Below are 24,840 nucleotides of genomic sequence, written 5' to 3'. Positions count from 1 at the left end.
TCTACATCTCTGCCTAGTACCCAGTCCATGCAAGTGTTAAAAAGTGATGGAGCAAGAACGCATCCCTGCCTCACTCCCGTATTCACAGGAAAGAAGCTGGATACATCCCCTTCACACTTCACAGCACTCACAGTCCTGGAGTAGAGGCCAGTTGATAGACCAATAATCCTTGCAGGAATCCCATGGAGACGCAGAAGATCCCAGAGTGTCTCTCAATGCACTGAATCAAGCGCCTTCTTGAGATTAACATAGGTTGCAAGCATCCCTTGTTGAAACTCATGTTGGTGCTCCACCAGTACGTGAAGCACTAGGATCCGGTCAGTTGTTGACCTACTGGGAGTGAACCCAGACTGTTCAGGTCTCTGGTGTTTCAGCAGGTGACTGCAGATAAACATCAACAACAAATGGGCAAGCACCTTGCTTGGTACGCTGAGCAGTGTTATACCGCGGTAGTTGTTGCAGTCCTGACAGTCCCTTTCCCTTTTCAGATAGGATGACCATACAGCAGTCAAGACAACATGCAACCCATAGATCATGGCCTCACCCCCTGCTTTGAGCAGCTCTGCAATGATGTTACAGTTGCCAGCTGCCTTTCCACACCTCAACTTTGCCACAGCCTCTTTGACATCATCAATGTCAACCGACCACAATGATTCTTGCTAAGTAAACTGAACTACATCATGAGGGAGCCAAAAGCCCTATCTCCAACCCATCTATTAATCACTTGACTGTGAACCAAGGATACTAATCTCCACACCACCACTTCACTATTACAGGTTGAAGAAATAAAAGTTTCATCCATAACAAAGACTAGAAATTTCTTCCACATGTGAAAATGTCTAAATGAGAGAACCATGTAGGCAGTGTATTATTTCTTTTTATTTTAGCATTCACCAGATGCTACACAGTACAGAATCTCATCAGTCTGAGATGCACATTGATAACTCATGAGCTCTTCTACTGTCAAATGCCTTTACTTATGATGCCCATAACAATACATACCTAGTAGTATTTGCAGTTTGTATATAAGTAGGTACTCAAAATATTTCAGTACAGTAAATCACACATTTCTTGGCTGCCACCTCTGGCCTGCCATGCCTACAGTGCTGTGCAAAGAGAAAACAATATGCCAAAACATATCAGCTGCAGTTGAATACAGAATTATCTTTTTGGCAAAATAGTGACATTATACACAAGTAAATTTTGACTGGTGACACACACCACACTGCCTGGAGCATTGGTGACATACATCACTGCCCAGAGCATTGGTGACACACAACACTGCGTGGAACATTGGTGACACACATCACTGCCTGGAGTGTTGGTGATATACAACACTGCTTGGAGCACTGGTGACATATATCACTGCCCAGAGCTTTGGTGACACACAACACTACCAGGAGCATTGGGGCAAACAACAATGCCTGGAGCACTGATGACACACATCAGGATCTGGAGTGCAGTGCTGTGCTGGTGTGTGTGGTATGTGCTCACCAATTACTCAGGCTGTATGAAAATGCATAACGATGGTAAACATATAACAAGTTACAAATAAACAAATCAATCAGTTAAGAGAGATAGAAATAATAAACTGAATACATAATATTACTTAATCATTTGTTTTGCATTAAAAACTTTTGACCCAATGATTATTGCACATATTTCTTTTGACTCGATGACAATCATTTCATGAAATTTCACCTAACACAGTACTTACCAAAAAAAAGTATAGGGTATGAGAGGTTTTTAGTGGAGTCTGTGGTATTGAGGTAGTATGTATTCCAAAGCCTCCACTGGCCTAGGAAACAGCACATCAGAGCTCAATTGACTACAGCAACCGATGGATTGTCCTGATAATGTGGCATTGCAAATGACACAACAGAACTTCATATCATGGTAAAGAAAACCATTATTCTCTCCATTATCTTTACACTATGTTATTCAAATGAGAAGTCATGAAATTATTTCAATAAATCTTGAGTTGATTATCATTACTTGATAGTATATAGTATATTTCAATGAATTGAGGGAAAGTCCACACAGAATTAGAAGCGACCCATTGAAATAGAAAGCAAGTGTAATGCTAACAAAGTCATGTTCAAGTTTCTGAGAAGCATAGTTTCAGTTATGAATATAATGCAAGATACCATGAGGTGCACCTTGTCATAAGATGTACTGCCTTAGTGATTTACATGAACTGATCTTGACTAGCAGCTCACAGTGATACCTCTTATCAGTGAGCTGCACTTGTACCCTGATGCCCTGTGCTGGATTCTTGAGGTGTACAACTGAGAACCTCAGGTAAGAATGTCTCTCTTTTGTAATTCATTTGCACAATGTTACTGAGAGGGATACTAAAGATAGACTGAGAAAGGAGAATTGCCTTTTTTTGGATAAATATCCGGTTCTTTGACGATCATCACCAAACTGATGCATGTGCAGGTGAGAACACTCACAATCTAATCTGAGAGACCACAGTTATATAGCAACATTTTACATATAAGGTCATGAAGCCAGCTGACTAATAGCGTTGTCATCTTTAGCTAAGATGTTGCACCAAGTACAGATGTTGTTTTTCTCTCTCTAAAAAAAAAAAAAAAAAAAAAAAAAAAAATCAGATAGGGCCAAGCCAGCAAATACATTTATAGGCTTTTTCTTCACATTTGATAAAGAGAAAAGTGAAACAACAAGTGTTATTAAACATCTATATACTGTCTCAAAAGGTAATGTATTGTTAAATCATAACTAACTAAATGGAAAAGAATATTAAAGAATGAATAATTTACAGATGAGAAATGATTAATTGTTGGTGAAGCTTTGTATTTTACATGATTTCATGAGCATCAGCTTTTGTGCTCCAGTGATGCCAACACAAAATGCCTCTTGTACAGTAAGGCTCTGCAATAAAGAACTGGTTGGGAATACTGGAACTATTAAAGCAGATTTTTTTTTTTTTTTTTTTTTTTTTTCTTCTTTTTGATTATCATTTTCACCATGTGTTACTATAGAACATGCTATGTGATGTCGATGTTTATTTCTTCCCAAAACAAAAGCTCACCATATTCAAGCACTTTTTCCTTATTATGTTTAGATACCACAAATTTCTAAACACATTAAGAACAAATTTAACAATCAAAGAAAATACATCCTATACAGTGTTTTGAGACCCATGGCAGTCTATGCGGTTCAAGCATTGTAATTCAATTTAAAAAATCTTGTATAAAAATGTCCAATATTAAACAAAAAACATTTAGCAGATGTCTCCAAGCCAAATTCATGCTCCAGTTACATCTTAGAAAACATTTTGCTTATATGATTTCTTTCAAAATTATTCACTTCAATCTTTACAGAGTTCAGTAATTTCTGTTTTTGGTAATTTCTACAGCAAATTCTTTTTTTTTTTTAAAGTACTACAGTGAGGGGAGGTCTTGGCAGGGATTATATAAATTCATGTAAATGTCTAAATAAGAGTAAATAATTCTAACTTCAAATGTTTTACATACTTGATCACAGAACAAATAGATTTGTTTCTATTACTGATGCAATGTGAACGGCAAAATAAGCTGTCAAATCTGTTAGGAGCATAATCCAACAAAACAGAAGAAGGTTTTGTCTGTGGTGTATCTTTCCTCCAAATGATAAGATATTGATAAAACATTTATCAGAAAAACATATCTAAAGTATGAACAAAAATAAAGAGATGAATGGGCACTCTACATTGTTTCCTGTTTCATATAAAACTATTTCAATTTTAGAATACAATCCAGGTATTATCTTTGTGAACACTGCATTTTAAGTACTCTGTCCATTAAATTTACAAATAAGGAGATGCAGTCATATAATAACAATGCAGTTGCAAGGTGGTGGGCTCAACATAACTACTCCCACGGAACAGACCAGGTGGAACACCAGAAATACTTCTACCTGAACATCTGGAAAGTTATCACTCCTCCATAGGCACAAGAAAATAATAAATAAATGAAGATGAATAAGTAAATAAATGAAGGGAAACAAAATATACCATCAACCCAAATAAAGTAAATACAATTAGGTATATTGTAAATATTATATATCTTTTTATGTGAATATCTTTAATATATCAATTTCTAATATGTCTAACCCTTTCACTGTTTGTGTCACAGCTTGATGACTGGATGCATCTGGCTTAGATAATGAACAGGCTCCACACTTGTGCAACACTGAGCTGTCTCGTAATTCATGCTCAACTGCTGCAGAATGAACCACCACAGCTTAACATGTGTAGGGAACAACAGCATCTCAGCATAACACAAATGCAAAGCTAACACAAGAAGTAAGATTCTGGCTATTTGAGTGTACTACAGACAAAAAAAATAGTTAAATATAATTTTTTTTTCATCTGGACAATTACAGTAATATCTCATCAAAGTTCATATTGTCATAAAAGCTTCTATAACAGTATACTCTGCCATAGACTTCATTTCAGGATTTAAACATTTTAGTAGCTTAATGTAGTCAATAGTGATTTGAAATGTGCAATAAAATGTATGAGCAAAGGAACACTTCTCTTTTGTTTGATTACAGGAAACAATTATTGAAATACATAAAAAAAGGTTATTTCAGTCGTGACTCTTTAAAAAATCAATAAAATGGCAAGAACTAGAATAGGTAAATCACATATCAGCCACTTGCAATGAATTTTCCAGTGGCAGTTAGAAAGGTCCTCTTTGCACTGATCACAAGGAAATGACATCACTCACAATTTCAGCTCAAAACAAGATAACTGATACCACTTCCAATTACTCTTGCAAAGATGAACAGCAAGTATGCAGTATACCTCTTGGACACCTCTATGTTTCCTAAGAACCAGATGCCCTCAAAACCAATACACAGTAATAGTACAGCATTGTACTTTCACCTTGGTGTTTTCATTCCTTTCACCACCATACATAGAGAATAACATAAATATATGATGAATATCACATTGCATCTGGAATTGAGAAGCATAACTATCACAAACAGTTTTACCCTAAAGTCCCTAGAAAACTACTGTGGAAATACTGGGCGCATCACTCATTACAAAATACCTGACCACCTGGGTAAGTATGTATGTATGTCTCCTGACTCCTCATTCCAGCTTGGGATGGAAAGACCATTCTCTAATACAGAAATACAAATTTGCTTTCTACCTAATGATATGCCAAGTACATGTGCGTGCATGTGTGGAGGTGTTCCCATGTACTATCAAGAGCAAGGGAGGAGTGGGAGCCTGCCACCACAACTCACAGCTCATAGCAGTGATGCAGTAAGACATGTGACTGCTGCTCTTTATTCTGTCACATCTGCCAAAAAGATTGTACAGTATTTCTTTACTTCTGAAGGTATGAAAGAAAACAGAATTATAAAATTACATGTGAACAAGACAAATAAATGCCTGTCCATATACACTTTCTGATAGAAACCTATTTATATTATATATATATTTATATATATATATATATATATATATATATATATATATATATATATATATATATATATATATATATATATATATATATATATATATATATATATATATATATATATATATATATATATATATATATATATATATATATATATATATATATATATATATATATAGCCTCCACAGTAAGTAATAAGCTTCTTGTTTAGAGGGTGCAGTTTGCTTATTACGAAAACTACTTTTTTTCTTATTCACTAGTACTTTAGTGTTTGTCACTTTGCCTCTACAGCTATAATTTATATCTGTCCTTTCTTCTTTCATAAGTTCCTTTGATTCTATGTCAACACTTCTCATTGCACTACAACATACAACACAACCAAACACAAAACAGTGAAACTGGCTGGGCAAGCAAGCAGCAGCCTCTTCTCTCTGTATGACAGTGGGGACAGCAGTGGCAGCACTCAGCAGTGTTCTCAGACTTAATACATTGTGCACAACTGCTGGACACACAGTGTTTCAGCTGCTGCAGCATGGTGTGATGGATTACTGAACAGACAACTTTAGGTTATTTCTCCAATCTGTTGCAATGGAGTTAGTTTAATAGTTTCCATGAAGGCTGTGTGTGTCTGCATATTGTATATAAGGTACATACATATATTGTCTTTAGGAAAGAGAGAGAGGCATAAGTGGGCACTAATAAAGCTCTCTGACTGAAACACAAGAGAAGAGTGTAAATATTACTTTCTAGTTGTTGTCATAATGGAAGGAAGATGTGAGTGGTTGAAAGCATTAACACTGCAACAATGGTTGTGGTGTAGGAAAGGGGAGGTAGTGTAGATTATCATATAATGGAGATTCTATACAAACTATGCTCTATTGTTATTTGATTTTGAGTAATCAAGGGGGATACCATCCACCCTTAATTTAAAAGATTTATATAAATCAACAAGCTGAAAGTGATGATTTACTTATACTTATTATTTCTGAGGGATACAACAATATTCATGTACTAACCCAGGTCACAAGATTATGTTTGAAAATGCTCAAGCCAGCAGTGGAGGAAATTATACAAGATTTCAAGGACTTCATATGAGCAAGGAAAAGAAGACAAATGCAAGTTACTGTGATTAATTCCTTCAATGATGAACCACATTTTCAAACCATACACATACAAGTCTTAGGACTGAATAAAGATCCTGATCAGGAGAATCCAAAGGAGCAACACAAAACACAGATTATGGAAATATGACACACTGAACAAAATCTACAAAAGCAAACAGGACAAGGACACACACTTTTATTTTTTTCAAGTAAGGAGTAAGTGGAAGGAGAAACATATCTTATCACATGGGAAAATTATGCCAATGCTACATACAGTAACACAATATATGCACCAATATGGTGCAGGTGAATACAAGGCAGCATCCAGTATAGTGTAAGTTATCACAAAGTATCTTAAATACAGGTTGTCACAAAAAAAAAAAAAAAAAAAATATGAGGATGATTAGCAAGTGCAGTGATGAGGAACAAACATTTAGGTGTGCTGATCAGAAATATGCATCTCAGCAAGTGGAGGAAGGAAATAGAAGAGAGGGAATGAGGGACACAAAATACCAGAAATGGAGGCAGAGGGAGATAAACTAGAAGTTGCAGCACCATAGAGCAGAAAAGTACATGGAATTAAAGATGAAAATATGAACAATGAATAATGGAAATACACATATGTATAGGTGATTTCCTGTAACTTCTCTTGAAAGCAGAATTACATATCATACAAGTTCTGAGATATCTATGTTTCATGTGATCCTTTTCATAAATTACAATACTGCAGACCAATAATACCTATATAGAAAGAATTCTTGGTTGACACATTCCTTTCTCTTAAGTTTGAGGATCGCAGCCATTTTAGAAGCAGTGAGTGTGGCACTCCCATCCAGCAGCACCACCACCAGGGACGGGATACCACAGAAAGGGCTGGCACCTCAGTGAGTAGTTGTGGCTTTGTGACTCTTGCTGGCTCACAGGTGTTGTTCAACCAGGACTGGACATTTTCTAAGGTCTCAAGGATATCTATTTATATCATAAATTATGCAATGCTGAGACATAATCCTTGTACGACCCATGAGTTTTTTAAATTGCTGTAAACAGATGACTAAAAAATTTCAAAGTTGTGGTATGTATATATGTATATATTTTCCAGTAAGAAGACCACTTCTCCAGAAATGCAGGTTCCATACAAGGAGCGAGTCTTTATCAAAACGCTTATACATCCTTATTCATTCAGCACCGACTGTTCACTTTCTTTAATATTATTGCAAGTCACCGTGGGAATGAGGCGGTGACCCAGGACCACGATGAGCAGCGGGTAAGGTCAAGCAGGGCCTCTGAGATCATATCATACTGTGTCATCTGAAACACCAACAAAAATCGTTATGTATCAATACCTATGCTGCAAAGGCCTGACACTGTGCTCAAGGTGCACCTGACCAGTTAATTTAGAGATACTTGTGAAACTATGCAGATATCAAATATGAAAAGCCTTCATTGGAAGTCAGGATGTTATGTCCTTGCAAATAAAGAAGGAGGTATTTTTCAGTGTATATATATATATATATATATATATATATATATATATATATATATATATATATATATATATATATATATATATATATATATATATATATATATATATATATATATATATATATATATATATATATATATATATATATATATATATATATATATATATATAATAAATATATATATATATATATATATATATATATATATATATATATATATATATATATTTATTTATACATACAGAAAACTTGCATCAACCAGGAAGTTGAATACTAAGGGAACTGTGACATCTCCTGAATAACACAGGCCCAGAAGCAGTCTGTGAAATATGTCTAGTCACCACCAAGGCTGGCCATCTAGTGCTGCTGCTCACACTTCACTCTCACCCTCATTCAGCCTTCCTCTCTACCCTTACTAACATCACAAATCCCTACTTTAACAAAGGTCAAAACACCTAAACATACACATTCACAAAGAGAATGCAGAGAGAGAAGTAAATGCTGTCATTAGACACACACAATACAAGAATACAACAGAAAAGCTAACAAAGAGAAAAAAAGATGAAAGGATATGAAAAAAAACAAATCATTCTATAATGCAACTACTGGAGAAGAATTACCTGATGAAGAGGTTTGTGCTAATATAAATTTATGAAAAGCATGATTCTCTGCTTAAAAAAGGAGATATTAGGTTAACTAAATCAAGTAAAACTACAAATATTTAAATACATCCATCAAGAAAATATGTGTGTTTTCAAACTGCATGTTGTGAATCTGACAAACTGTTGGAGGAACATGTGCTAATACTTCATATAAGTTTTGTTTGTTTTCGGTTTTGGCTCCCAGACAGAGAATCAGAGTTCTTTGTCAGTTGAGCCAGCCACATTATCCATTCATGTCTATCTTGTAATATTTGGTATCTTGAAAGGTCTTCAAGTCTTGGCATTTCATATATCCTTAGCACTCATATTTTTTTTTTTACTGTTGGGATGTTTAATTATTTATGCAAATGTGAGTACTAAAAATTATTAATATGTATAAGCAGATGCTGATTGTATTGAAAATGAAGACGTGGACACACATGCAGATTTCTATTTTAATCCTTTCATTATGATACGCAGTTCACAGAACAAAATTAACAAAAATTTTGGCAAAATATTTTTTAAGCACATATAAAAGAGAAAACTTATGCAGAAAAGAAAAAATTTTCCAATGTCTAGCCAATACAATATCATGTTAGAAAGTGGCTTCAGAACAAAAGGCATTGTCTGAGAATGCTGTATGATTCCAGAGTGATATATCAAAGAGCAATGAAAAGGTTAATGAGAGAATTTCAGAGATTATGTTCAAAGGAATTTCTGGTGCATCTTCTTTCACCCCCTATTCTGTCCACCTTGTCCTATCAATTCCTCTTCTCTGATTTACTGTCTTCAACCTCTTTCTCATCATCCCAATGTTGCATTTCTTGCTATCTTTTATCATTATTCTCATGCCAACTGCCCTTCTGATCTTGCTTACTACATGCCTCCCCTCTTCCTACGGCCTCATTGCACAAGACTTTCTTCTTCCCATCCTTATTCTGTCCACCTCTATAATGCAAGGGTTAACCCACACTCTTAGTCATTCATACCTTTCTCTGGTAAACTCTGGAACTCCCTACCTGCTTTTGTATTTCCATCTTCCTATGACTTGATCTCATTTAAGAGGGAGGTTTCAAAACATTTAACCCTTTATTTTGGCTAACTCTCTAGAACCTGAACAGGGGACTGGCATTCTAAGTGGGCCTTCTGGTTTCCCCTTTCTATTGTCCTTGCTAGCTTTCCCCTCATATATAGAAAAAAAGCAAGAATTACCCAATATTCTCAATCATTCATTCATTTTTTGTCTTTAAGGTAAAATTTGGAACTCTCTGCCTGCCTCTGTATTTCCTCCTTTTCTTTGATTTCAACTCCTTCAAGAGGAAGGTTTCAAGGCACTTGTTCTTCAATTTTGGATGATACTTTTGATTTTTCTTTAAGGGTTATCCTATACCAATGTTCCTCTTATGGAATAACAATATATGTAATCAAGCAATAAGTAACTGTTCAAAATCAAATCAAGATTTCTAAGAACAGGGTACTACATTTTAAAATAATGGACCATGAAGAACTAAATGTGCCAGGGTCTGCTTGGCATCAGATCACCACATCAAGGCAAAATAAGAGGCACATGAGGCACAGTACTCACCATGATACCACCACTTAGTCTTCTTAGGGTTGGCACTACAGGTCTTGACATAGTAGCTGTTGTCTGGTGGTCGCTTCTGAAAAGATTCAACATGAATTGAAAGAAGTTTGCTGAGGACTAATTTGTGAATGGTTGAGATGAGGGAAAGGAGAGAAAAAGGTATGGATGATAATGAAAGTAAGAATAGATGTAAAATATTAATAAAGTATTGAAAATGTAAATGAAGCAAAAAAGAAGTTGTGAAAGATACATTAAGTGTGGCTTTATAAACTAATTATGATATCAAAATGCACTGTAACAAACATTACAAAAAAGATGTGCTGCAGTTCTCTACAAACCCAACATTTATCTTGAGCACGGGTCTAGCACCAAACCTAAAAGTCACATGACACTAATAATTAGCTACTTTACAAATGTAACTTTAGTTACAGATATTATTTCTTCTTATTTCCATAAAGAATTAGTCAATATATTAATATTTAATGACCACTTCTCTACACTTGTTTAAAGCATTTTTGTTTATATATATATATATATATATATATATATATATATATATATATATATATATATATATATATATATATATATATATATTCACCCTTAGTAGAATAAATGAATTGAACCACACTGATGCAGAGTATGAAAACAATTCTTGCTAACCTTTTCTTTGCAGGAGGAGAGCATGGAGATGATAGAAAGGCAGATGGCTTGCACAGAGAGAGCTGGGGACCAGTCTTCCGTGAGGATGCTGAGGCAGATGTGTCCATTGGAATAGATGTGGGGATGGATGGGAATGTTTTCACCAACAAAGATCACCTGAAGGTAGCACACACACATTAGAAGCTGTTCAGAGGAAACACTGTTTAAAATTCCCTTCATTTGAAATTAAATATCAGCTGGCAGATCATGTGTATGGCTGTGGGTAGCTGCTGCTTCACCCTTAAGCAAGCTGAAGGTTTAACTCTTGAAGTCCAGGTGCCTTCTTAAAGCATATTAAAAGAAAGTATTCCGAAACTATTGATTTCAAGACAGCACCCATGAAACTTACTAAAATTATATAACCTCCACCTACTTTAAAGTATAAAATGATCACCTGACTCAGAGGATTGAAAATAGTATTGTAATTCAATTTACTGAGACAGAGGGAGTTTATATTGTTTCATACCTAATACCTAACAAAATTTTATGGATAATGCAATATTTTATATAGAAAGAAATCATTCATAAATCGTACGTTTCAGGTTGTATCATGCATCCGTTTGGTCATATGCTCTAGAAATGATCTGGAAATAGCATTAAAACTCAAAGGTCACTCACCCACCTGCCTGATCAGAGGAAACCAATTAACCACGGACACTAGAGTAACTTTTCCCAAGGTCTCGTCTACGTTTTAAGTATAACATGATTTATAATCAATATACAATTTCATTTCTTAGATACCATCACCATTATGATTTGTTCTAGGGAAGCATACAACAGCAAGCACAGAAGAGAGCAGCACTTCCTCAGATGCACCTGTCTAGTCTGTCACAAACTCACAGCCGCACCAGATAAACCAGTATTCAGGAACGGATTGCTCTCACCACGACCGTTCTCAAGGGTCACAGAGATGACAAGCTGGATTCTCAAGAGTGTTTCTTCTGTTAATGTGGGAAACTTGTTATCTGTCACCAAATCCATAAAAACAAAAAATCCCATCAAGAATGCGTGTAAAATAATATATACATGTACATTACAATTACACATTGCTGTCCTGACTGTCTAAATAGATACAATGTTAAGTACTATTACAGTACTGTTATGGATATGAAAATTTCAAACGCAGGTATGTGAAATTTAAAGACATGGACAGGCGTCATTCGTGTGCTCAAGCTGTATGTTCTCTATTTTCTTCGGCGCTACTTTGCTCGTCCTGCTTTCCGGGGATAACCTGGTGTAGTAATCCCTTTTCGCTAGACTGGTGGAAGGCGACGTTCCAAAAATTTCTGAATAAGTCGTAGTATCTACACGGCTGCTATTCCCGGTATGAACCTTACAATATGCACGTGAATTCAAAGGGGCGTCTGGTTCAGTGTTACACAAAAAATAATTGGATTCTGGACTTGAAACAACATTAGCGTTTTCATCTGCGGGAGAAGTAGGGTTAGTTTTAGTTCGGTTCAGATTTATTCAGTGGATTAATTCCATTGCGTATCCCTTCATTGTGTAGATCATGATTTGAAAAGGCACCACATTTTGCCCAGAAATAAAAGGTTAACGTCTGAAAATTAGTAGGCTGAGGTTACTTTCATGACACCCGAACGCTTTCCTTTCCCATTAACTGCTTGCCACGACTTGCAGGAAAATTCTACTGAGCGACTCTAAGGTAGGCCAGGCTTGCCTTAACCTACAGTTTCCCTCAGTAATAATAATCACGGTGCGGCGGTTCTCAATTAACTGTGCGATTACCTGCACTCCGTTGCGACGATTCTTAGAAGTCTCTCTCTCTCTCTCTCTCTCTGTGTGTGTGTGTGTGTGTGTGTGTGTAGAGTCACCAAATATACCATTTACATGCTCATATAACTTGAATAAAAAAACAAAAGCATAAATCATTAATAAATTAACGTCAACTAATGAAAAAAAATAAATAATTCCTTCTACACAACTGACATTGTGCAACAAAAATTCAGTAACCGGGAGACGAGTTCCTTTGGCTGCAAAACATCAAGGCGTGGCGTGGGGAGAACCTTCCATGTGTAAAGAGACCAGTCTAGCGTGAGTGAGCCTCTTCCTTCCGCTGACTTAACTCTGCGATGGTATTACGTCTTCTTTCACACAGTTCCCCTACGCAGCGCAGAAATAGATGCCCTGGGACCATATTCTGAAACACTTAATTCTGGACGGAGCTCCACTGCTTTCCAAAGGGTCTAGTTAACACGGATTCTGAAGTGTGTTTATATGTTATTGACGGAATTGCGTGATGGTATACAAAGTGACGCGTGGGTTCTATCCTGAGTGGCTATTTGGTTTACCACTAGTGACGCAGAGAAATGACCACATAACAAGACATGATCGAGACCTGTTTGTTCCACGAGTAAAAACAGACAATGGTGCACGTTCCCTATTAATGAGTGGACCGAGAACATGGAACAAGATACCTTCAAATATTAAGGAACTCAGGTCACTCAACAGTTGTAAAAAAGCCCTAACTACCTACGCCCTTACAAGGTGGTTTTCGCTAAGGTACACCTATCCACTATACTATCGACCGTTACTTATATATTGATGTATTGTCTTCATTAACAACTGTTAAGTGTTTTATCTACATTATGACCTTTAATTGTACTACACTGCATTTATATTGTATATACAGTTTTACATATTCATAACTGTAAGAGAACAGCCATTGTACATTAATGGAATAAAGCATTCTGAGCATTCTGATTCTGATTCTGAATAACGAAATTTTTACTTTATTAACATGAAAATATCGAAGTTCTACATTATCCACATGCAGATAACGAGATTTCTAGATTATCAATATAGGAAAAACGAAGTTTCTACATTATTAGTATATAATACGTAAGTTTCTACATATTAAAACAAGAATAACGAAATTCCTACTTTATTAACATAGGAATAACCAAATTTATATATACAATATCAACATAAAAATAACGAAATTTCTAAATTATTAATAGAACAAACACTTTTGAGAACTCAGCTAATGATCTCTAACCTTTGAATATAGTTGTGGTGAAAGCACAAAGCATTTGTAAATAGGTGCCGTGATGGCGAGGGAGAAGCCGCCACACTGAGCTGCTCCGCTTCACCCGACACCGAGGGAAGGCCATAATGAAGGGTCTCCGCACGTAATAATGTCAAGTGAGGCGGTGAAAATAACGAGCTGCTTTTTATTATTAGCTTCAATTTCTTTCCAGTGGTTTACATTGTCAAAATGTTACTTTATGGGTACATATTTCTTATTATCTCTGTCTATTTACGTATCCACGTATTTACCTATTTTCTATTCAACGATACATTTATCTACTTATCAGTATTTTTTCGTCACCTTATTGAATAACTCTCTATTTCTTTTTGCATTTCTCTGCCTGCTTCTGTATTTCCTTCTTCTTATGACTTGAACTCTTTCAAGACACTTATTCTCAAATTTTGGATAATATATTTAACCTTTCTTTAAGGCCTGGCACCACAGCAGCTTTTTTTCTTCTTTTTGTTACCCAGGGCCGGTGCCCATCTTACAAAAATCTCGTACTGATCTATCTTTATAATTTTCTCTTGTCTTTATATTCTATCTTTTCTACTTATATATCAATTTATCCATATATATATATATATATATATATATATATATATATATATATATATATATATATATATATATATATATATATATATATATTCTCCCCCTTGAGTCTTTTTACTTCCTTCCATTATTTTTCATTCTACCTACACATCAATTTATCTAACAATACTTCCTCCCTCTTCTTTCTTTCTTTTTTTTCTATTCATATTCCCTCTATTCCTGCATATACATAAACTTCTCTGCCTATACTTTTTTCCTCTTCCCTCTTTCTTTCTTCTCACAACACAAGTTTCTGAGTTGGCCATGACAAGTATGCGTCTGGAACACGGAGGCCTCGGCAAGAGCGGGGAAGCGAGGGAGGGAGAGGCGAGAGAGTGACGCAGTATTTACTGAGACGAGTCTAGGGTACTGGCGACGCACTTTATTGGACCGAAGAAGCTTCACATTTATTAGAATTCTTCATTCCCGTATTCTTAAACGTCATATCTCGAGTTACTTTCACAAGAGCAGTAGAAGTTATTCAAGCTTTTTTTTCAAGGCGACTCATCTCGAATGCTATTAGTACAAGCAATAGTAGCGGAAGTTATAAATTTTTCAACTTATTAATTAATTTCTCTATTTTTCTTTTTGTGTGCGTTATTCTAGGGACAGCTTAAGGTAAGATTTATATTCTTTGGGATTTTCAAAGGTGTTTTGAAGATTCTAGTATGTTTGTTAAAATTCTCAAAGATGTTTTTTTTTTAATGATAAATAATGACAGTTTTGTTGGGATTTGAAAGGCTGTTTTAATTATTCTATTGACTGTTTGTTGGGATTCTTAAGTGAACTTCTATGATTCCAGGGAACAATATAAAAAAAAACTCCTATCTATTAAGATTTTATAAGGCTGTATTAAATTATGGTTCTAGTTATACATTAGCACGAATCCTTAATAATAATAATAATAATAATAATAATAATAATAATAATAATAATAACAACAACAACAACAACAACAACAACAACAACAATAATAATAATAATAATAATAATAATAATAATAATAATAATAACAACAACAACAACAACAACAACAACAACAACAATAATAATAATAATAATAATAACAATAATAATAATGATAATGAAAAATGAGAGCATGTTTTTTTTACGTTTATAATGAATGACTATGAAATAAATGGGGGAGGTAACCATGCCATATTACTGAGAGAGAGAGAGAGAGAGAGAGAGAGAGAGAGAGAGAGAGAGAGAGAGAGAGAGAGAGAGAGAGATACGACACGGATCTTCCCATCGATATCTTCACAGTCATCTCTAGTCAAGTGATCCTCACAAAGGCAGCGAGGGTAAAGGCGCAAGGTGGGCTAAAGTAAGAGGCGTGCATTCTGAAACACCTTGCTTTTTCACCAACACTATTTTGCAAAACCACTGAGATAATTAGCGAGGTTCTCAAGAGTGTTTCTCCTGTTAATGTCAAAGAAATTTCATTAACATGTCGCTGAAATCATAAGAACACCATAAAAAAAAAAAAAAACATGTAATATCAACTGAAATCTTATGAAATTGAAGAGCAGGGCGGAAGTGTTTCAGAATAGTCCAAAGTCTGGCCGTATGCTGCTAAACATTCAACGGGTATCTTTAAAATTCAGCTTCCTCGTTTGTGGAAATACGAAGACCCATCCTGAACCAGATGTGACGCAGGAATATCAAGAACCACAGAGAGAGAGAGAGAGAGAGAGAGAGAGAGAGAGAGAGAGAGAGAGAGAGAGAGAGAGAGAGAGAGAGAGAGAGAGAGAGAGAGAGTTCTCACATCACATATATATCTTAAAATTCCAGTTTCTTTCGTTACTGAAAATAAGAAAACGGATTTTGTACCTAAAATAAAAAAAATAAATAAATAAACAAAACACAAAGGAGAAACCTGAGATAGTCAAAACATACATATCTTGAAATTCCAGTTTCTTTCGTTACTGGAAGCAAGAAAACGGATGTTGTTCCTAAAATAAAAAAATAAATAAAATAAAAAACAACAACACAAAACCATGTGATAGTCAAAACAGAAGTGTTGGGAAGAAAAAGAATGAAGATCATCACATGTCTTTAAAAAATCCCTTCCCTTCGTTAGTAGAAAGACGGAAATCCATTCAGAACCACAAACATGATGACGGAGATTCAAAGACTCGAAAAAGGCAAACCTTGGGAAAGCAAAGCAACAGTTCCATTCCAGACGCGTACGTGAGGCGGCGAAGACAAACACCACCTTGACAAAAAAAAAGACGCCAAAACAAGCCAGGGAATAGTCACGGCAGATAGAGAAACACTGGGAACCTCTGGTGGCTTTCCACTTACCTCAGGCGAGTCAAACGGGTATTTGGGTGAAAATTTGAACTGGAGTTGGAATTTTTCTCCTTCGTAGAGAGTTCCGGCAGCGCCTTCCATGTGCACCACCCACCTGAGGAAGAGAGGAAAGGAAACATGTGTCAGACAGTTTAGCGAGTAATCTTCACAATCTCTAAATGGAGTGGCATGCCTCCAGACACGAGCCTGATTTGAAAGCGGTGCAATTAACCTAATGCTGCTAACTCCACAAGCTTGCTCCTCTTCCTCCTTCTCTTTCTCCTCCACCTCCTCCTTCTCCTCCGGCTTTAACTTTGTGTGGTCTTGTGTCTGCCCGCCTGCCTGTATATTAATAGTGGCTCAAAACCAAATACACTATATAACACAACATTCTTCAGTATCTACAGACAATAATTATTTAACGAAGGTTTGAAAGGGTTCTAAAACATTAACAGATCCTTATGTATTCCTACTAAGCTATCTGTTTCAATACACCGCACTACACTAATATCAGAAAAGCCCTTTTGGTGTCATTACACTACTACTACTACTACTACTACTACTACTACTACTACTACTGTTGCTACTACTACTATTACTATTATTACTGCTACTACAACTACTACTACTACTGCTACTACTACCACTACTTCTATTACTACTACTACTACTACTACTACTACTACTACTACTACTACTACTACTACTACTACTACTACTACTACTACTACTACTGCTGCTGCTGCTGCTGCTGCTGCTGCTGTTGAGATGAAATGACTTGTGGATGAGTGACATTGTGCTGTGGTAGGAGTGAGAGTGATGAATGAATCATACTACTACCGAAGCGAGACCCTGACAATAATGAGACCGATTGGAAAACTAGACTAAAAGACTTCAACAAGGTATTTTGAAGACTACGGGGGAAAACACGAACAGGAGGAGATGAAAAGAAAGGAAAGGAAAGGAAAGGAAAGGAAAAAGGAACGGAAAAAGAAAAGGAGCAAGAAAATCTTCTCCACCACCAAAAGTAACCTCGTCTGAAAGCCACTTCTTCCCTCCCGAACAGAAAACGACCCTCGATTATTGGAAAACTGGAGCAAAAGCCGTCAACGATATCAGTACGAGTAAGGCAACAACCACCTTGCGCTTCGCTGTTTGGTGCCATATTCACGAACGCTTTGCTCTCTCAGATGACAAGGAGTGTTCCTAGTGGTGTTTCACCTGTTAATAATCTAGAAATCTTACTAATGTGTCACTATAACTACATAAATACCCTTAAAACCAGCACATTGTATCTAGAATGTTTTGAAAGTAGTTCAGGTGCAGCGCGTAAGTGATTCAGAATATGGGTCTTGGTGAGAGAACGAAAATTTCACTTAGGCGGCGCTGAGAGACGGGAGTGAGCAAAGCTAGGCGGAGCTGAAATATTGGATCCCAACCACGGCCTGCCTCCGAAATCTTTACTATCACTGGTCTTTCCTCGGTCATCAAGAGCAGGCTTTCCCCGAAGGTCAGAGTCTCAACTATTACTGGATTTTTTGTTCAAAGATGTAAAGAGAATCGACGAGGTTTGCTAGCTGAGAGCAGACTAAGGGTCGGTGAGAGAATACAGGAGTGAATTAAGGGAGTATAGATCCACGCAGGCGAGTAACAGAGCGAGAAGTCCAAGAAAGGACAAGAGATGGGGTCAGAGAAACGCTGAATCACCACGGCCAGAACTACGAGCGTGTTACGGGACAGTGAGTTGGCCTGGTATGGTCTATGGCGGGACACACGCCGCTCAGATGTGAAACTGAGAGCAATGGCAGGAAGCCGGGATAAACTGCTGCCCCTCGCCTCGCTGAGAAGGGATTCTGGGCTGGCTAATGGAAAGACGTACAAATCTTCACTTTTGACCCCCACAAAAAATATAATGTGCCTGTTTGTGTAGGTAAGATGTAAATGAATGTACGCCTTGATACTTTGCCAACTGGCGAGTTGTTTAAAGTTACCTACATGTCACCGTGATACCTAGGTTCTAGGTGATTACACCAAAGGTGGTGATATGGGCCCTAATATGGGTAGCCTACCACTATAAATAAAATTGCCTGCGCCACTAATGGGTGGAAGCTTCCAATATTTTTCAAGTAAACCTACAGGCGCTATAGGCCACAACATGAAAAAAAAAAATAAAATGAATAAAGGTGGACCATTTCATTATGAAAATCGTATATCATGGAAGAAGTAGATGTCTTCACTCTTTTAAACAGAAAATGTTATACTCGTAAAATGTGTGTGTGTGTGTGTGTGTGTGTGTGTGTGTAATTCACCACGGTTGTCTGCTGGTTACCCAGCCAGCCTTCCCCATTACGGAGCGAGCTCATAGCTCATAGACCGATCTTCGGGTAGGACTGAGACCACAACACCCTCCACACACCGGGAAAGCGAGGCCACAACCCCTCGAGTTACATATCTCGTACCTATTTACTGCTAGGTGAACAGGGGCTACACATTAAAAGGCTTACCTATTTGCCTCGCCGCTTTCCGGGACTCGAACCCGGACCCTCTCGATTGTGAGTCGAACGTGGTAACCACTACACTACGCGGTGTGTGTGTATTTACCTAGTTGTATTTGCCTAGTTGTAGTTTTACAGGGCCTGGGCTTTATGCTCGTGTGGCCCCGTCTCCATATTTACACTTATCCAATTTTTCTTTAAAACTATGCACACCCGTTGCTGACACCACTTCTTCACTCAAACTGTTCCACTTCTCAACACATCTTTGTGGGAAACTATATTTTTTAACATCTCTCAGACATCTCCCCTTTCTCAGCTTTTTACTATGCGATCTTGTGCTTCGAATGTCATATTCTTCTCTCAGGATCAGTTTCTCATTATCCACTTGGTCCATTCCGTTAATCAATTTATAAACTTGTATCAGATCCCTCTCTCCTTCTCTGTTCCAGGGTTGGTAGATCCATAGCCTTTAGTCTCTCCTCATATGTCATCCCTTCAAATTCTGGAACCATTCTTGTAGCCATTTTTTGTAGTCTCTCCAACTTCCTTATGTGTTTCTTTTTATGAGGGGTCCACACTACTCCTGCATATTCCAATCTGGGTCTTATTATAGTACTTATCAATTTCTTCATCATTTCTTTGTCCATGTAGTGAAATGCTAATCCAATATTCCTTAGCAAATTATATGTCTCTCTGAAAATTCTATCAATATGGCTTACTGGTTGATTGTTTTCTTCCATCGTCACTCCTAAGTCCTTTTCCTTTTTTACTTTCTCCAGTTCTACTCCATCTCCCATCTTATAGATTCCCACGGGTCGTCTTTCACTCTTTCCCATTTCCATGACATGGCTTTTGTCCACATTGAATTCCATTTCCCACTTTTTACTTCATTCCCAGATCTTATTTAGGTCTTCCTGCAGTATTTCACAATCCTCTTTTTGTTTTATAACTCTGCAAAGTTTCGTATCGTCCGCAAACAGATTTATGTAGCTGTTCACTCCCTCTGGCATGTCATTTACATATATGAGGAAAAGTATTGGCGCCAATACTGACCCCTGCGGCACTCCGCTTTCTAAGTAAGTTTTATTGTCATATTGAATATACATACATGAAAATCATTTTGGCATATACAGTAGCTCATCCACATAATTACAAAAAAAAAAAAAAAAAAAAAAATATATATATATATATATATATATATATATATATATATATATATATATATATATATATATATTCTTTTTAATCATGTGGATGAGCTACTGTATATATTTCTACTGTGTGTGTGTGTGTGTGTGTGTGTGTGTGTGTGTGTGTGTGTGTGTGTGTGTGTGTGTGTGTGTGTGTGTGTGTGTGTGTGTGTGTGTGTGTGTGTGTGTGTGTGTAATTCACCACCACTACCACCACGGTCGCCTGCTGGTCACCCAGCCAGTCTTTCCCATTACGGAGCGAGCTCAGACCTCATAGACCGATCTTCGGGTAGGACTGAGAGCACAACACACTCCACACACTGAATAATATATATATATATATATATATATATATATATATATATATATATATATATATATATATATATATATATATATATATATATATATATATATATATATATATATATATATATATATATATATATATATATATATATATATATATATATATATATATATATATATATATATATATATATATATATATATATATATATATATATATATATATATATATATATATATATATATATATATATATATATATATATATATTTTTTTTTTATTTATTTATTTTTTTAAATCATGTGGATGAGCTACTGTATATATTTCTACTGTGTGTGTGCGTGCGTGCGTGCGTGTGTGTGTGTGTGTGTGTGTGTGTGTGTGTGTAATTCACCACCACGACCACCACGGTCGCCTGCTGGTCACCCAGCCAGTCTTCCCCATTACGGAGCGAGCTCAGAGCTCATAGACCGATCTTCGGGTAGGACTGAGACCACAACACACTCCACACACCGGGAAAGCGAGGCCACAACCCCTCCAGTTACATCCCGTACCTATTTACTGCTAGGTGAACATGGGCTACACATTAAGAGGCTTGCCCATTTGCCTCGCCGCGCCGGGACTCGAACCCGGCCCTCTCGATTGTGAGTCGAGCATGCTAACCACTACACTACGCGGTGTGTGTGTGTGTGTGTGTGTGTGTGTGTGTGTGTGTGTGTGTGTGTGTGTGTGTGTGTGTGTGTGTGTGTGATTCACTATTTGATCTGCTGCAGTCTCTGACGAGACAGCCAGACGTTACCCTACGGAACGAGCTCAGAGCTCATTATTTCCGATCTTCGGATAGGCCTGAGACCAGGCACACACCACACACCGGGACAACAAGGTCACAACTCCTCGATTTACATCCCGTACCTACTCACTGCTAGGTGAACAGGGGCTACACGTGAAAGGAGACACATCCAAATATCTCCACCCGGCCGGGGAATCGAGCCCCGGTCCTCTGGCTTGTGAAGCCAGCGCTCTAACCACTGAGCTACCGGGTGTGTGTGTGTGTGTGTGTGTGTGTGTGTGTGTGTGTGTGTGTGTGTGTGTGTGTGTGTGTGTGTGTGTGTGTGTGTGTGTGTGTGTGTGCTTAGAAGTATATGAATGTATGCACACAAAATCACTGGTGTATTAAGAAACCGATATAAATAACTAGATCAATAAAATTTCACTACTTGACCAAAAATATCCTATAATGGCTGTGTGCATGCACGTAGTAACATATGAATGAATGTACATGTACTCACTTATGTATGCATAAAGACAAAGCAATGTTTAATGGAAATCGTACAAAAGGGTAGAAAAACCTAGGTCAAATTAACAAAAAATAAGAGACGCATTAAGAGAAAGTGTGCAGCGGAAAAAAAGTGTGTATGGCAAACTATTTTACAAGATTTGCAAGGAAAAATAACTAAATGTAAATAATTTCAAGATCGCTCTTTAATTGTAGGTTCTGTGAAAGTTGAGTCTGTAATAATAGGAATAATGATATTGATAAATTATTTGCGAGGAATAGTGATAATAATAATAAAAAAAAAAATAATAATATATATATATATATATATATATATATATATATATATATATATATATATATATATATATATATATATATATATATATATATATATATATATATATATATATATATATATATATATATATATATATATATATATATATATATATATATATATATATAATAATAATAATAATAATAATTATTATTATTATTATTATTATTATTAACATTATTATTATTATTATTTATCATGATTATTACTATCGTTACTATTATCATTATTATTGATATTGTCATTATTACAATTATCATCATCATTATTATTATTCTCTTAACATCTTCTTTGGCATCAGTACCTCAGTGGAATTTTTTTTCTTTACTCTTGTTTTGTTGCCCTTGGCAGGTAACCTTCCTACATAGACAACAACAACAACAATAACAACAACAACAACAACCACAACAACAACAACAACAACAAAAACACAACAGCAGCAGTAACAATTATCTACAATTATAAACTTCCACTACAAGTGTAATTCACTGTTTGATCTGCTGCAGTCTCTGACGAGACAGCCAGACGTTACCCTACGGAACGAGCTCAGAGCTCATTATTTCCGATCTTGGGATAGGTCTGAGACCAGGCACACACCACACACCGGGACAACAAGGTCACAACTCCTCGATTTACATCTCGTACCTACTCACTGCTAGGTGAACAGGGGCTACACGTCAAAGGAGACACACCCAAATATCTCCACCCGGCCGGGGAATCGAACCCCGGTCATCTGTGTGTGTGTGTGTGTGTGTGTGTGTGTGTGTGTGTGTGTGTGTGTGTGTGTGTGTGTGTGTGTGTGTGTGTGTGTGTGTGTGTGTGTGTGTGTGTGTGTGTGTGTGTGTGTGTGTGTGTGGAGATTGTCACCCATTGAGGTGATGTGGGCTTTCTGGTCTGACCCACAGCTATTTCTTTTTCGAAGCTGGATCTGAGTGGAACTCTGCGCCCACATTGACAAATGCATACTGTGAAAGTTAAGTTACTCATTTTTGTCTTTAGTCTTGTTAATTCCCCTCGTGGCTGAGGGACGTGCGGCCACAAACTCCACAACTGGGGTGGGGCAACACTGCCACCCACTCCCGTTCCCGGCACATCACAAAGGCCTGTATTTAGAAACGCTCTGCTCTTTCCTCACCACTATGTTGAAAGGTCACCGAAATAATAATCCTGATTCTCAAGAATATTTATCTTGTAAATAACGTAGAAATCTTGTTAAATCTGTCACTAGAGCTATTCAAAACCTTTAACAATCTGTATGACTTCAACTAAAGCTTTTAAAGATTAATCAAGGTACGAATAAAGTACTTTGGAATGTGGGCACAAAAGCAACGGAAAGGAAGGACTGACAGGACTGGACACACTCTCCTCTGTGCTTCATTTCAAGGGCCCATGCTTTGCAAGGTTTCAGTTCAGCTGTCATAATGACCATTTGCTAATGCCATGCAGATAATTAGTCATGCTTTTAATGTTTTTCATATTCATGATCCTTGTCCAACAACCTTAAAATCATAAAAACCCTTGAAAATCTCTAGACCGCGAGAAATTGGTCGAGATAGGGTGCCGTAACCCTTATAAATGTGGTCCCTATACAGATACAAAAAAAAAAAAGAAAAAGGATTGTCACTATCATCATAGCCATAACAATATTTCAAGTTGAATACGAGGATTATCATTACCATTATCAATATTATTATTTAGATCCCTTTTTTCAAAGTTAACACAAGGATTATCATTATCACTATTATTAATACCTTATTTCAAATTCCACACAAGAATTATCATTACCAGAACACCCTTTTCAATCTTAACACAAGGAACCATCTTTAAAGGAGTGGCAAGTAAGGACGAGAATTACCTAACCCATGACAATATAACATGGTAGCCATAATAGAATGCCGGCTTCTCACACTAAATAGGGCACCTCTTTTCAAGCTAACACAAGGAAGACATCTGGAATCGACCAAACTGTAAGACTAGCCAGGAAAAACACACCTTATTTATCCCTAACAAAATAACGTGATAGACTAGAAACGTTTGCAGTATCTCTCGCACCGAACAATACACAGAGGAGTAAACATATGGACTCCTTTACTCCTTAGTTCCGCTTCATGTGGAATAACGCAGGCAGCTCGCGGCTCCATATTCCATTAAGGTGAGTGAGCTTCGAGAGACGTGGGGCAGACGAGTTGTTGCAGGCAGAGTGAGTGTGAGGGTACGAATAACCATCACCATCAACACAATACCGTCCATGCCAGCCACTCCCGCCACCACATCAGCACGAGAGCCTCTTCCACTCCTGTTTCTCTGTCTCTATCCTGCTACAG

The 24,840-nt window shown here is 36.8% G+C and overlaps 1 protein-coding gene across 1 annotated transcript in view; it reads right to left on the bottom strand.

The window, feature by feature from the left end:
• Positions 1–5,602: 5,602 nt before the first annotated feature.
• Positions 5,603–24,840, bottom strand: part of LOC123506091 (ubiquitin-conjugating enzyme E2 W-like) — a 56,311-nt gene continuing 37,073 nt past the window's right edge. Inside the window, exons 3-6 of the mRNA XM_045257956.1 lie at positions 16,919–17,021; positions 10,927–11,082; positions 10,264–10,339; positions 5,603–7,858 (exon numbers count right to left, since the gene is read on the bottom strand). Of these exons, the coding sequence (XP_045113891.1) occupies positions 7,845–7,858; positions 10,264–10,339; positions 10,927–11,082; positions 16,919–17,021 (349 nt within the window). The 3' untranslated portion in view covers positions 5,603–7,844. The remainder of the gene's footprint in view (positions 7,859–10,263; positions 10,340–10,926; positions 11,083–16,918; positions 17,022–24,840) is intronic.

This window comes from Portunus trituberculatus, chromosome 19 (genome assembly GCF_017591435.1).
Source record: "Portunus trituberculatus isolate SZX2019 chromosome 19, ASM1759143v1, whole genome shotgun sequence".
Classification (NCBI taxonomy): Eukaryota; Metazoa; Arthropoda; class Malacostraca; order Decapoda; family Portunidae; genus Portunus; species Portunus trituberculatus.
Note: the sequence above shows the minus strand (reverse complement) of the source record. Positions and strands in the feature narration are given on the sequence as shown.